General features: G+C 36.3%; 1 protein-coding gene across 3 annotated transcripts in view; it reads right to left on the minus strand.

Moving 5' to 3' along the window:
- UBR1 (ubiquitin protein ligase E3 component n-recognin 1) overlaps positions 1-13,840 on the minus strand; it is a 145,418-nt gene that overhangs the window by 121,051 nt on the left and 10,527 nt on the right. For all 3 annotated transcript variants that reach the window (XR_009355532.1, XM_059181310.1, XM_059181309.1), the window contains exons 2-3: positions 9,882-10,138; positions 7,397-7,475 (exon numbers count right to left, since the gene is read on the minus strand). Coding sequence is in view for 2 of the 3 variants with exons in the window: in XM_059181310.1 (XP_059037293.1) it covers positions 7,397-7,475; positions 9,882-10,138 (336 nt within the window). In the remaining variant the exon portion in view is untranslated. The remainder of the gene's footprint in view (positions 1-7,396; positions 7,476-9,881; positions 10,139-13,840) is intronic.

Raw genomic sequence — 13,840 nt, forward strand, 5'->3', positions numbered from 1 at the left:
TCATTCCTCCATCCCTCTCACCACCATTGTCAGGCTCTACTTTTTAGTCTCCACCTTGTTGCCTTTCCCAGAATGTGATACAGCTAGAATCACACAGTATGTAGGCTTTCACAGTAGCTTCCTTCACGTTGCAATATGATCATTTAAGGTCCTGTCATCTCTTTTACTAGCTCATTTCTTTTTATCACTGAAGAATATTCCATTGTAACGGTACCAAAGTTGGTTTATCTATTCATCTATTGATGGATATCTTGGTTGCTTCCAAGTTTTGGAAAATGTGAAAAAAGCTGCTATAAACATTCTTGTGCAGTTTTCAGTTTATTTGGGTAAATATTAAGGAACACAACTGCTGGATCATATGGTTACAGTATGTTTACTTCTGCAAGAAACTGCCAAAATGTTTTCCAAAGTAGCTGTACTATTTTGCATTTCCCTCAGGAATGAATAAGAGTTCCTGTTGCTCCTAACTTCATCAGCATATGGTGTTGTTAGAGCTTTGAATTTTGGCCATTCTAATAGGTATGTAGTGGTACTTCATTCTTGCTTTAAAAACAGATGATGCTAAGCATTTTTCACGTACTTGCTGGCCATTTATACATCTCCTTGGTGAAGTCTGTTTCAAATCTTTTGCCCATTTTTAAACTGGATTGTTAATTTTCTTACTGTTTAAGAGTACTTTGTATGTTTCGGATACCAGTCCTTTATCACATACATGTATTGTACACTTTCACCTAATCTGAGGCTTGTTTTTTATTTCCTGAAATGTCCATATTTTTTAAACCAGTAATTCCACCTCTGAGAACCTATCCTAAGGAAATAATCCTACATACAGAAAAGTGACTCACACATAGAGATGTTTATAGCAGGGTGCCTGGATGGCTTAGTTGGTTAAGGATCTGAATCTTGATTTTGGCTTAGATCATGATCTTAGGGTAGAGAATTAGGAGCCCCAGTGTAGAGTCAGCTTGAGTTTCTCCATATCTCCCTCTGCCCGTCCCCCTGCTCACATGTGCACTTTCTAAAATAGATTAATCTTTTAAAAAAAGATGTTTATAGTAACACTGCTTACCATAAAAAAACACAACTGTATCCTAATTACATTCCCCCAATAATAAGTAATAGTTAAAATAAACTTTGGTTAAGTATTATATATACAATATGTTTTAAAAGAAATACCAAAATTTGAATGCATAATTTATATATTTTGCTATTTCCATATAAGTCTACCATGAGAAATTTTTTCTTTCACTACTTTATAAACTTCATTTGGATACATTTATTTCTGAGTAAAGGGGAAGACTGTGTGAATATGGGCATACCTCAGAGATCATACAGGTTCAGTTTCACACCACTGAAATACAGCAAATAGCATAATAAAGTGAGTCAAATGACTTTTTTGGTTTCCCAGTACTTATAAAAGTTACATTTACACTATACTGTAGCTTATTACATACTTAAATTATTAAGTGCCATTATAGTTTAAAAAAAAAAAGGTATATGTACCTTAATTTAAAAATATTTTACTGTTAAAAATGCTAGCCATCATCTAAGATTTCAATAAGTGGTAATCTTTTTGCTGGTGGAGGGTCTTGCCTTGATGTTGACGGCTGCTAACTCATCAGTGTGGTGGCTGCTAGAGAAGGCATGGCTGCAACAATTTCTTAAAATAAGACAACAATAAAGCATACCACATTGATGGACTCTTCAATGAACAATTCCTCTGTTCCATGCAATGTTATCTGATGGCGTTTTACCCACACTAGAACTTCTTTCAAAATTGAAGTCAATCCTCTCCAACCCTGCCACTCATTTATCAACTATGTTTATGGAATATTCTAAATCTTTTGTTGTCATTTCAACAGTCTTCACCAGGAGTAGATTCTGTCTCAAGAAACCACTTTTGCTGCTCAGCCATCAAAAGCAACTCGTCATCCATTACAGTTTTATCATGAGCTTGCAGAAATTCAGTCACATCTCCAGGCTCCACTTCTCATTTTAGTTCTCTTGCTATTCCTATCACATCTGCAGTTGTTTTCCCCTAATCAAGTCCTGAACCCCTCAAAGTCATCCTTGAGGGTTGGAATCAACTTCCTCCAAAATCCTATTCATGTTTTCTCCTTCTTCACATGAATCATGAATGTTCTTAATCTAAAATGATGAATCCTCTTTATAAACTTTTCAATTTACTTTGCCCAGACCCATCAGAGGAATCACTTATCTATAGCAGCTGTAGTGTTATGGTATGTTTCTTTTCTTTTTTTTTTTTTTTTTTGGTATGTTTCTTAAAAAAAAAAAAAAGATTTTATTTGTTTATTTGACAGAATCCACAAGTAAGCAGAGAGACAGGCGTGCAGGGAGCCCGATGTGGGGCTCGATCCCAGGACCCTGGGATCATGACCTGAGCTGAAGGCAGAGGCTTTCACCCACTGAGTCACCCAGGTGCCTCTGATATGTGTTTCTTAAATAAGATTTGAAAGTTGAAATCACTCTTTGATCCACGGGATGCAAAATGGATGCTGTGTTAGCATCAAAACAACATTAATCTTATTTTATATCTCCATCAGAGCTCTTGGGTGACAAGATGCACTGTCAGTAAACAGTCATATTTTGAAAAGAATCTTTTTTTAAAAAAAGATTTTATTTATTTGAGAGAGAGAGAGTATGAGAAGGGGGAGGGTCAGAGGGAGAAGCAGACTCCCTGCCAAGCAGGGAGCCCGATGAGGGACTTGATCCCAGGACTCCAGGATCATGACCTGAGCTGAAGGCAGTCGCTTAACCAACTGAGCCACCCAGCCACCTCTTGAAAAGAATCTTTTATCTGAGCAGTAGGTCTCAACAGTGAGCTTAAAATATTCAGTAACCATGTTGTAAACAGAAATGTTTTCATCCAGGCTTTGCTGTTCCATTTACAGAGCACAGGCAAACTAGTTTTCGTGTAATTCTTAAGGGCCCTAGGATTTTCAGAAATGTAAATGAGCACTGGCTTCAACTTCAAGACATCAGCTGCATTAGCTCGTAACAAAAAAGTCAGCATATCTTTCGAATTTTTGAAGCCAGGCAATGACTTCTCTCTGGCTATTGAAGTCCTAGATGGCATCTTCTTCCAATACAAAGATGTTTTGTCTACACTGAAGATTTGTTGTTGAGTGGAGCCACCTTCATTAATGATCTCCCCGAGATCTCCTGGAGAACTTGCAGCTTCTACATCAGTACTTAGCTCTTCACCTCGTAATTTATGTTACGGAGATGGCTTTTTCCCCTAAACCAACCTCTGCTAGGTTCCGACTTTTCTTCAGTAGCTTTTTCACTTCTCTCAGCCTTTACAGAATTGAAGAGCATTACAGTCTTGCTCTGGATTAGGCTGGCTTAAGGGACTGTTGTGGTTGATCTGACCTTCTATCCAGATCCCTCAGTCTTTTTCCTATCAGCAATAAGGCTGTTTTGCTTTCTAATCATTCATGTGTTCACTGCAGTAGCACTTTTAATTTCTTTTAAGAACTTAGCTAACTGGCATAAAAGATCTAGCTTTCAGCCCAACTCAGCTTTCACCATGCCTTCCCCACTAAGCTTAACCATCTCTAGCTTTTGATTAAAAGTAAAAGATATGTGACTCTTCCTTTCACTTGAACCTTAGAGGCTACTGCAGGGTTATTAAATGGCATAATTTCAATACATTTGGGTCTCAGGGAATAGGGAGGCCTGAGGAGAGTGAGAGAGAGGGGAATAGGCAGTCAGTAGAGCAGTCAAAACACATACAACCTTTATAAACTAAGTTTGCTGTCTTATATGGGTACGATTCATGACAGCCCCAAACAATTATAATAGTAATAGCAAAGGTCAGTCACTGATCACCATAACAAATGTAATAATAATGAAAAAGTCTGAAATATCACAAGATTACCAAAATGTAATACAGAGACATGGACTGAACAAATGCTGTTGGAAAAATAGTACCAACAGACTTGACACAGGATTGCCACAAACTTTCAAGTATAAAAAGCATGGTATCTGCAAAACACAATTAAGTAAAGCACTATAAAATCAGGCATGCCTATAATATTGTTGGTTGTAACTCATTTTCCTTGCTTTCAATAAAGGAAACATCTACTATTCAAAAATAATCTTTAACAGTGGGTCTTTGAGGAGAAAATGCACAGGTTAGCTTCAGGTTATTTAAAAAAAATAGTACGCAGTATATTCTTTTTTTATATTTACTTTTTTTAATGTGTGTACAAGCATTTAAGTTGTACTCTTTTAACAGATTTCAACTACACAGTACAGTGTTATCAACTATAGTCACATTGTACGTTAAGGGATAAACTATGGAGAACCTAGAGATCATGAAGAGTCACATTCACACAGCAGAATAAAGAGTTCAAAATTTCAACTTTGTTATTTTCTTGTTCTCAAGTTGTTTGGACTACCCTGCCACTAAAAGTTTTTCTTGGTTCTGTCTTCTTCACAGTATCCAATCTTTGGTCTGTCCCCTGTTATTACTCTTCTTTGTGTTCTCTGGAGCAACAGATACCCCTTCTTATTTCTTCCAACCTTTTTCTTTTTTTTATAAAATGGCTGTTTTCTTCTATGAAGTGTTTTATTACACAAAAGATATACACAGTAAGGTAAGTTACAGGTAAGTTATAAAGTGAAGCAATGAAATGAACACCCATGAACCCAGCACCCAACCCAAGAGAATATTAATACTGCTGAAACTGCCTGTGCAATCCTCCAGAATCCCATTCTCTTACCTGCCCTAGAAGTTACCACTCACCTGTAGTATGCTTATTAGTCATTCACTTGCTTTTCTTTAGAAATTTCACCACATATACAGGTATGTCAGAGAGAGTCTATCAATTTATTCTCTCATCAAAAGTGTTCGGGGGCACCTGGGTGGCTCAGTGGGTTAAAGCCTCTGCCTTCGTCTTAGGTCATGATCCCAGGGTCCTGGGATCGAGCCCCACATCGGGCTCTCTGCTCAGTGGGGAGCCTGCTTCTTCCTCTCTTTCTCTGCCTGCCTCTCTGCCTACTTGTAATCTCTGCCTGTCAAATAAATAAATAAAATCTTAAAAAAAAAAAAAAAAAGTGTTCTGTTCCCTTCATACTCACATTTGATGGGTAATATTTTTTTTAAAAGATTTTATTTATTTATTTGACAGAGATCACAAGTAGGCAGAGAAAGAGGAGGAAGCAGGCCCTCTGCTGAGCAGAGAGCCTGATGTGGGGCTCAATCCCAGGACCCTGGGATCTTGACCGAAGGCAGAGGCTTTAACCCACTTAGCCACCCAGGCACCCCGATGGGTAATATTTTTTAAAGCTTTTAGACATCATCTTTTATTAGGCATAAAACACCCCATCCTTCGGATGACTCAAAGGTTCCTGAGTAAGTCAATGTAAGCACCTTCTTCTGTAAGATGAGCTCTGCAAAACCTCAAGATGGCAAACCTAGGTATGCTCCATTTAAAAGAGTGCTTTGTGGTGATGATGTAAACTGGTAAGCTTTAAAAACTTGAAGATAGCCTGGTGAAAAGGTTCCCAAAATTTAACAACCAAGTTTTTACTATTCTACAGAAAAACCAGAAAAGGAAGAAATGTAGTGAGCTCTTTCACAGAGCTACATGGATACAACTTAAAGGACTGGTCTTTATTCTGGGATTATCCTACTTTCCTGGAATTAAAATGTCTTTTTCCTTTATAAAATTATAGGAAATGGCAGGTATATTTGGTTGCTGTCCATGTGTCCTTTTTAAAATTAAAACTCAACTTAATTAGCCAAAGAAAAATTGAAAACCCTATGTCTCATTCAAAGCTTTTGCAAACTGTACTGACCCCCAAGATCCCAAAGTTTAGAAAGCATAAGCTTAGAAGTCTTTAAGTCTGAGGAACTGGAAAACTTTGGTCTTAAGACTTTTAGCATCTCTGGGAGATCATTAGGCTCCCACAATAAAAATGAGAAGAAATTAACAACTTTCTCATGTCTCTACTTCCGGCATTCTTTCTTTGGCTTTCCAGCATAAGCAATACTATAATTAACGGAGGTGATAAGAAAATATGGAAATATGGAATAAAGTTAACAAATGCTTAACTTTATAAATCTCATCAGCAATTAGCTTTGCAATCTTGGGAAAACATTTTAACCACACTATATCATAGGTTCCTCTATCTATTTATTCTAATAATACTTATAATCTTTATCAATAGCCCATCACCTCCTGAAATAGAAGTAGTAATGTTGAGGCCAGTCTCATAACATGAATAGTGCTTTCAACTCTATAGAAGACACATATATACCTTTAAGATGTTATATACATTTATACAGGACCTTAGCATATTTAACAGGATGTTAAGGAGAACCATCAATAAAATCAACATCTGTCTAAGCCCAGAGTATACAAAGTATAGACCAATACAAATATGTGAGAAACACATTTCAGCTCAAAATAACAAAGTTGTCTAAAAATGTAACAAGTAAGGAAAAAACCCCTCAACCTCATTAGTAATTAGGAAAATTAAGACCACAATGTGATACTATTATAGACCCACCATACTGGCTAAAATTAAAATGACTGACAAGACCAACTCTTCCAAGAATATGCAGCAATGGGAACTTTCACACAGTGCTGGACAGACTATAAATTAGTATACACACTTAGGAAAACAATGTGACATTATTTATTATAACTAATGATTCACATACCCTAGAACCCAGAATTCTATTCCAGATCTGTACTTTAGGTAAACTACTGGTTATGTGTACCAAAATACACAAATAAGAATGTTCACAGCACAACTGTTCATAACAGTCCCAAACTAGAAACAATCCACATATATGGTACAATGAATAGAGACAACATGGATTATTGAATACTTGAAGGTCACTGGACAAACTATAGTTATTAGACATAATACTCAACAAGAAAAAGATATAGCATGACTCTGTCTATACAAAGCTCAAAAATAGATAAAACTATTCAATGTGATTTGGGTGATAAACTAAGAGAGAAATCAAGGAAACCATTATCACACAACACTGGAGAAAGGTTATCACAATGGGAGAGAGAAAGACTGATGTAGAAGGGATAAAAAGGACGCCTCTGAGAGCTGACAATGCCTATTCTTGACCTAAGTAGTGGTTATACAGATGTTTGCATCATAGTTATTCTCTAAGTGTTCATATGCTTTATACAATATCTTGTATAAACATGATATATCTCACAAAAAAATTATACAAAGGGCTGCCTCTTGAGGTAGTAGATCTCCTATCAAATGATATTTAACCAGAACTAAAGGTTCACATATCAGAGCTATTACAGCAGGATTTCAAGTACTGGTAGGAATTCAGACTAGATGGCCACCAGGTTCCTGCTAATCTAGAGATATTATGGATCTATTTTCATACCTTATAACGATGATTTTTATGAACACTATTCTGGAAGCAGTCCATACAGAGTACACATGTTGGGTCAATTGCACAGTCCCTGAAAAAAATTAAAAATTAGATTCCAAAATTTAGAGGACACCAATGATGTTTAAGGTGTTAATACAATGTGAATGAGTTTCCTGTGTGGTGCACAAGCTGAATATGAAAATGTTTCAAACACTAAATTCCAAATAATTTTAGCCATATTTGAATACTTACAATTGGTTTTGCTTCTTAAGTCATCCTCAATATTTTGAGCTTTTACCTGATTTCAGACTGTTAAGTTGCAAATCAAAATTAGTTTTATGACAAATGACTAGCTGTTTTTTCCATGAACTGTCATCGTCTTACCCTCCTGCCTTTATAAACATATATTTTTTTACAAACACTGACTGTTCACTGGTAAATGAGGCTTGGATAAAGACAAAATTTATTAGAATGTAAGCAGCGTAATGGCAGGATTGTTTCTTTATTTTGTATATTGTTATGTGCTAAGCACCTAGAACAGTGCTGGGCACCTAACAGGTATTCAATTAATATTTATAGAATGAACAAAAAAAAATTCAATCTCTCTAATCTCTTCCTTAATAGTAACTCTAAGAAGTCACTATCTTATTTAACATTTCCAGAAAAACATTAAGAGCAACGTAAACTGGTGAAAAGTGCAAAAGAAATTTTTTAAATATCTGATTTTGAAGAGTTGAAGAAATGTCACTAGCAAGTTTAAAAAATAATTTTAAAGGTTATTAGGAAATAAAGATTTCCTAATTATACTCTTGAAAACATATATGATCTACTGACCTATTTATTTATTTATTTATTTATTTTTAAAGATTTTATTTATTTATTTGACAAGAGAGAGAGATCACAAGAAGGCAGAGAGGCAGGCAGAGAGAGAGGAGGAAGCAGGCTCCCCGCCGAGCAGAAAGTCCGATGCGGGGCTCGATCCCAGGACCCCGAGATCACGACCCGAGCCGAAGGCAGCGGCCCAACCCACTGAGCCACCCAGGCGCCCCTCTACTGACCTATTTAGAGCAGAATTTCTCAACCTCAGCAGTACTGACATTCCGAACTGGGTAATTACTTACTGGGGATAGAGGAGACTGTACCGTGCACTACAGGATGCTTCAGGAGCAACCCTGTCCTCTATCCACTAGATGCTAGTACCATTTCCCCAGTTGTTTAAAATGCCTCCATGAGACTTTTAGAGAAGCGAGATCTATAAATATCTATCACACTTTAGCTGAGACTGATTGGGCTTCAGCTAAAATATATATAAGAAGATAAACAAACCTTACTACGTATGTAGTAAAATAGTACACAAGATACAAAAGCTGACTTTTTCCTGAGAAAAGAAAGGATAAAGATACTGTGTGCTCAACTGTCAGAGGCAGGCCCCTGGCCAGGGCGGCCTCCGCCATTAAAAGATGGCGCCTGCCTAGTTGCCAGGTTAGGATTGCCTCGTGAGACTAAGCGGAACGCCCAAAGAGGAAGTAAACAGCATTGGTTGCTAGCGAAGTTGTTCGTTTAGGTGCACAGCCTGATTCACTCCCTCCTGTACCCTGCTCGCTGATTGGTCATGTAAGCATATATAAGTGTGTAGACTTGCGGAAATAAAGAGAGAGAAGATGCATCCGAATTGGGGCTTCTTGTCGTCCTTGCGGGTCGAGGGCGATACTCAACAACTGTTAACTAAATAAACCAGTCAAACCTAGAATTATAGTGAAGCCAAAAACAATTCTCTGAATTTATGAAGCCTAAAAATTCACTCCTAACCTGAACTACCTCTAGTAAAGAGGGAAAAACACTCCACTAAAACTAGAGTACAGCTAAGATGTAAAAGATGAAAACGTCAGGCAGGAGTAGGGAGTAAAAATGTTCTCTGTGCTACCCTGATGTTTAAGACACCTGCTCTTAGAAAGGACAGAAAGCCTAAAGCTGCTTCTAGTTTCCCTACTACTAGCCTTTTCTACTCAACTGAATTACAACTGTTCCTACAGGCCCACAGTCCCTTGACACCAAATCTCACTTGGTAGCAAAAACTGACCTGAAATGACATGAGACTGCAGACTTTATTTATACTACTTGTTGTGAATATTCATAGATTTCTTACAGAAATGCTATGTTTGATGATAGGATCCTGCCTTGACACTGCTGGGAAAGTGTTCAGAACTCTGGAATACACCCAGCCCCAGGGTTTCAAATAAGAGTATGTGGACTATATTATAAGCAACACAAAAGTTCATCACTTTAAGTACTTTTAAAGAACAAAAAGTGAGACAATTGTCTAAGTCATATAATCAAAAACAAGCTATACAAGCAGAAACAGATTTATAAGTGCATAACAAAAGGAAATTAAGTATGATTAAGTATATTATAAAAAGTAGTAAGCAATAAAATACATCATAAGTACAAAATACCAAAACAGAAACTGTAACCAATCCTGTAAATTTCTAATTCTTACCTACAAGAATATGTTGTCTCTCCACTTTTGAAAACCTTCCCACAGAGCTGAAAAGCTCCACTGTGCTTCAATTTCTCTAAGCAAATATCTGGATCTTCTCCAAATAAGTACCACTCCAGTGGCGTGAATATGGACATTTGTATACTCTCCTCCTGCTTTTCCAAGTCTGGGTCCATTTCGGCAGAATAAATTTCTGGCACCAATTGGGCCAAATAGTGCAAGAAAGTAGTATAAAAATCAACTTGCTGATCCCACCACTGAAAGAAAAGAAAATGAAAATTAGACTGTTATAAATTTCCCCTTGAAGATATTGGGGGACAAATATTGGCACAATTCTGTAATTTCAGAGAAAGTGATTAACAATATATTATTTTATCCCTCACCAATACAAAAGCAAAGTGGGTAAAAGCAAACTGGGTAATAAAAAAAAAAAAAATAGCCTTGGAAGTAAGTGGTTGCCCACATACCATATACAACTGGAAAAAGAAAGAAAAGCTATAATGGATGAGAATTACCCTTCCCTCTTAGAATGGGCAACTCCTTGTCTGTGAAGACAATTCTATTACCAGTCAGGTGCTGTAGAGACAAAGCATTTCTCACACTCTTAGTTTAATTGTTTTAAGGAACCATAACATTTACTGAGAGATCAAAATTAATGAATGCAAAAGAGCTTTTAGAATGCCAAAAGCACTAAACATAAAAGAAAATGGATAAATTAGACTCACCAAAAGGTAAACCTAAACCCTTCTGCTCTTTAAAAGAAACTATTTCAGGGGCGCCTGGGTGGCTCAGTGGGTTAAGCCTCTGCCTTCAGCTCAGGTCATGATCACAGGGTCCTGGGATCAAGCCCACACTGGGCGAGCAGAGAGCCTGCTTCCCCCTCTCTCATTCCCCCTTAAAAACCTTTTAAAGATTTTAAAAAACTTAAAAAATAAATAAAGGAAACTATTTCAGATGGCTTATTTGTACATGAAAACATGCTCACCATCATAAGTCATTAGAGAAATGCAAATTAAAATGACAGTGAGATACCCCTCCATACCCTATTATATTAAGGTGTAGATAAAAAATTAAAAAACTGACAATACTGGTGCATAAAAAATGAATTCTGGTACACTGAAAAGAAATTAAAGAATAAAGAATTATAAAAAAAAAAACTGACAATACCAAGTACCAACAGGATACATTAAACTGGAAAAGAAAAATGCTGGTAGGAACTGAAAATGGTATAGTCACCTTACAAAAGAGTTTGGTAGTTTCTTTAGAGTTAAACATATACTTACTGTATGATGCAGCAATCAAATTCTAAAAAAAGTATCTACCTAAGAAATGAAAACTTAAGTTCACACAAGAAAGTATACATGAATGTTACAGTAGCAGCTGCCAAAATACAGAAATGACTCAATGGTCCTTCAACTGGTGAATTAGAAACAAACTATTACAGCCAAACCATGGAATACTGCTCAACAATAAGAATAAGAAGTTACTGGGGCACCTGGGTAGCTCAGCGGATTAAGACTCTGCCTTCAGCTCAGGTCATGATCTCGGGGTCCTGGGACAGAGCCCCACATCAGGCTCTCTGCTCAGCAGGGAGTCTGCTTCCCCTCCCCCTCCACCTGCCTCTCTGCCCTACTGATGATCTGTCAAATAAATAAATAAATTCTTAAAAAAATAAGAAGTTACATACATGCAACATCAAAATCTATTATTGTAAAAACAGTCTAACTCAAAAGGCTACGTACTGCCTCTTAGCAAATGGGTACATGTTCATAGTGACATCATCTGTGTAAACTGAGCAGAGCTCATCTCTGTGCCAAATTCCTGATTCCCATTAAATGTGGGTTTCATAGACACTACATGCAGGTTTCAGTAACACCACCATTCCACTCTTACTTGCTTCAAACAAAACAGCTTTCAAAAAATGCCCTGTTAAAAAAGACATTTGGGGATTACTCACTGGCCATTTGGGCTTAAATGTGAGGTATGATTACCCTAAACCATCCAACCAGACCAGCCTGAACAATTTTCAATGGCACTCAGTAAGAGCAAGCTTAAATGAACAGAAGGTTGAGTGCGTGAGATCTCTACTATCAACTCAACACGGACAATTTAGTTGCACTTAACGTCCTTCTAGTTAAATTAGTATTATTCATGTGAAATGGGCTGGCTCTCTGGTGTTAATGGTATTTCATGGGTGTCTCATAGTTAGTAAAAACTGGTATTTATACATAATTTTGTATTTGTACACACTAAAATTACATCCTAAAAGTAATTTTAAAATTTAAAGGCTATATACTTTATGATTCCATTTATAGGACATTCAGGAAAAGGCACAACTATATCAAGATAGAGTACTGCACAGTGGTTCCCAGGGGTTTACTGCAAAGTAGAAGAGAGGAAAAAAAATTTTTAAAGATTTTATTTATTGGGGTGCCTGGGTGGCTCAGTTGGTTAAGCATCCACCTTTGGCTTGGGTCATGATCCCAGGGTCCTAGGATAGAGCTCCGAATCAGACTCCCTGCTCAGCGGAAGGCCTGTCTCTCCCTCTCGCTCTGCCTGCTCTCTAGCTCTTTGTCAAATAAATAACCAAAATCTTAAAAAAAAAAAAAAAAAAAAAAGATTGTATTGATTAAGCATGTGATTCCTGATCCTGGGGTTGTTAAGTTGGAGCTCCATGTGGAGTGCAAGGTTACTTAAAAATAAAAAAAAATCCTAAAAAAAAAGTGATGTCAAATAGTCTCAGAATATCTCCTCAAAGACATTTATTAACTATAAGGGGAAAAGGTAATAACTTTAAAGTAGAGAAGCTCTGCAGATACCAACTTAACCAAGTGATTAACATAAATATCACCAGTAATAAGAATAATGATACCAAGAATCCCTTAATATGATACACTGAGAAGGCTATGGTACCACTTTTGTGTTATTTTTCCCCAAAATACGTAACCTCATTATAATCATGAGAAAACATCAATCCAAACTGAGGAACATTCTACAAAATAATTGTTCAATATTCTTCAAAAATGTCAAGGTCGTGAAAAATAAGGCAAGAACAAGATGCTGTTACAAACTTGAAGATTATGGAGAAAGTAGGACCCTATTACAGACTGGAGGCAACGAAGGAGAAATAACTAAATTTAATGTGAGATCCCAGATAGGATCCTGAAACAGAAAAATAATTAATGTCAGTGGGAAAACTATTATAATTCAAATAAGGTCTATAGTTTAGTTACTATCAATACTAATTACTAATACTAATTACTATCAATACTAATTTTCTGTCCCTGATAGTTATACTATGGTTATGCAAGATGCTAACATTAGGGAATGCAGGTGTGAAGGATATAAGAGAACTGTTACTACTATTGTTGCAAGTTTTCTGTAAGTCCAAAATGAGTTCAAAATAAAAAGAAAAAAAGAACTGATACTGAAGATGATTATTTACTAATACAGAAAGTCATTAATAGTATACAGTTTGGTAAAGCAGGTTACAAAGCAGCGTATATAAAATCTCATTTTGGCTAAATATTTTACATGAGGGGAAAAAATCAGGAACAATATACACCAAAATGTTAACAGCAGTTGGTAATAAGAGTTTAGCATATTTTCACAGAAACTGTACATTTGCTTACCTAATATGAATAATATTCTTAGTAACAGTTTCCATATTTGGGGGGAATTTTTTAATTGTAAAAATATTTTACTAAAACTTTTTAAAAAAAAAACAATTATATCTTCCAGTATTCTAACTCCCAAACTTTTCTAGGGTATGTATGCACAGACCAACAACTTGTTTCCTCCACAAATCTAGCAACTGTAACTATAAAGTAAAGAATATCTAATGTTCTATTGTACACCTAAGGTTCTTTTCTCCAAAAAGTACTAAATGAAAAAAGGCCTGTTTATTTACCGCTATATACCAAACAAAAAAATTTTCTGTAATATCTAATTATGGAAGG

This window comes from Mustela lutreola, chromosome 7 (genome assembly GCF_030435805.1).
Source record: "Mustela lutreola isolate mMusLut2 chromosome 7, mMusLut2.pri, whole genome shotgun sequence".
Classification (NCBI taxonomy): Eukaryota; Metazoa; Chordata; class Mammalia; order Carnivora; family Mustelidae; genus Mustela; species Mustela lutreola.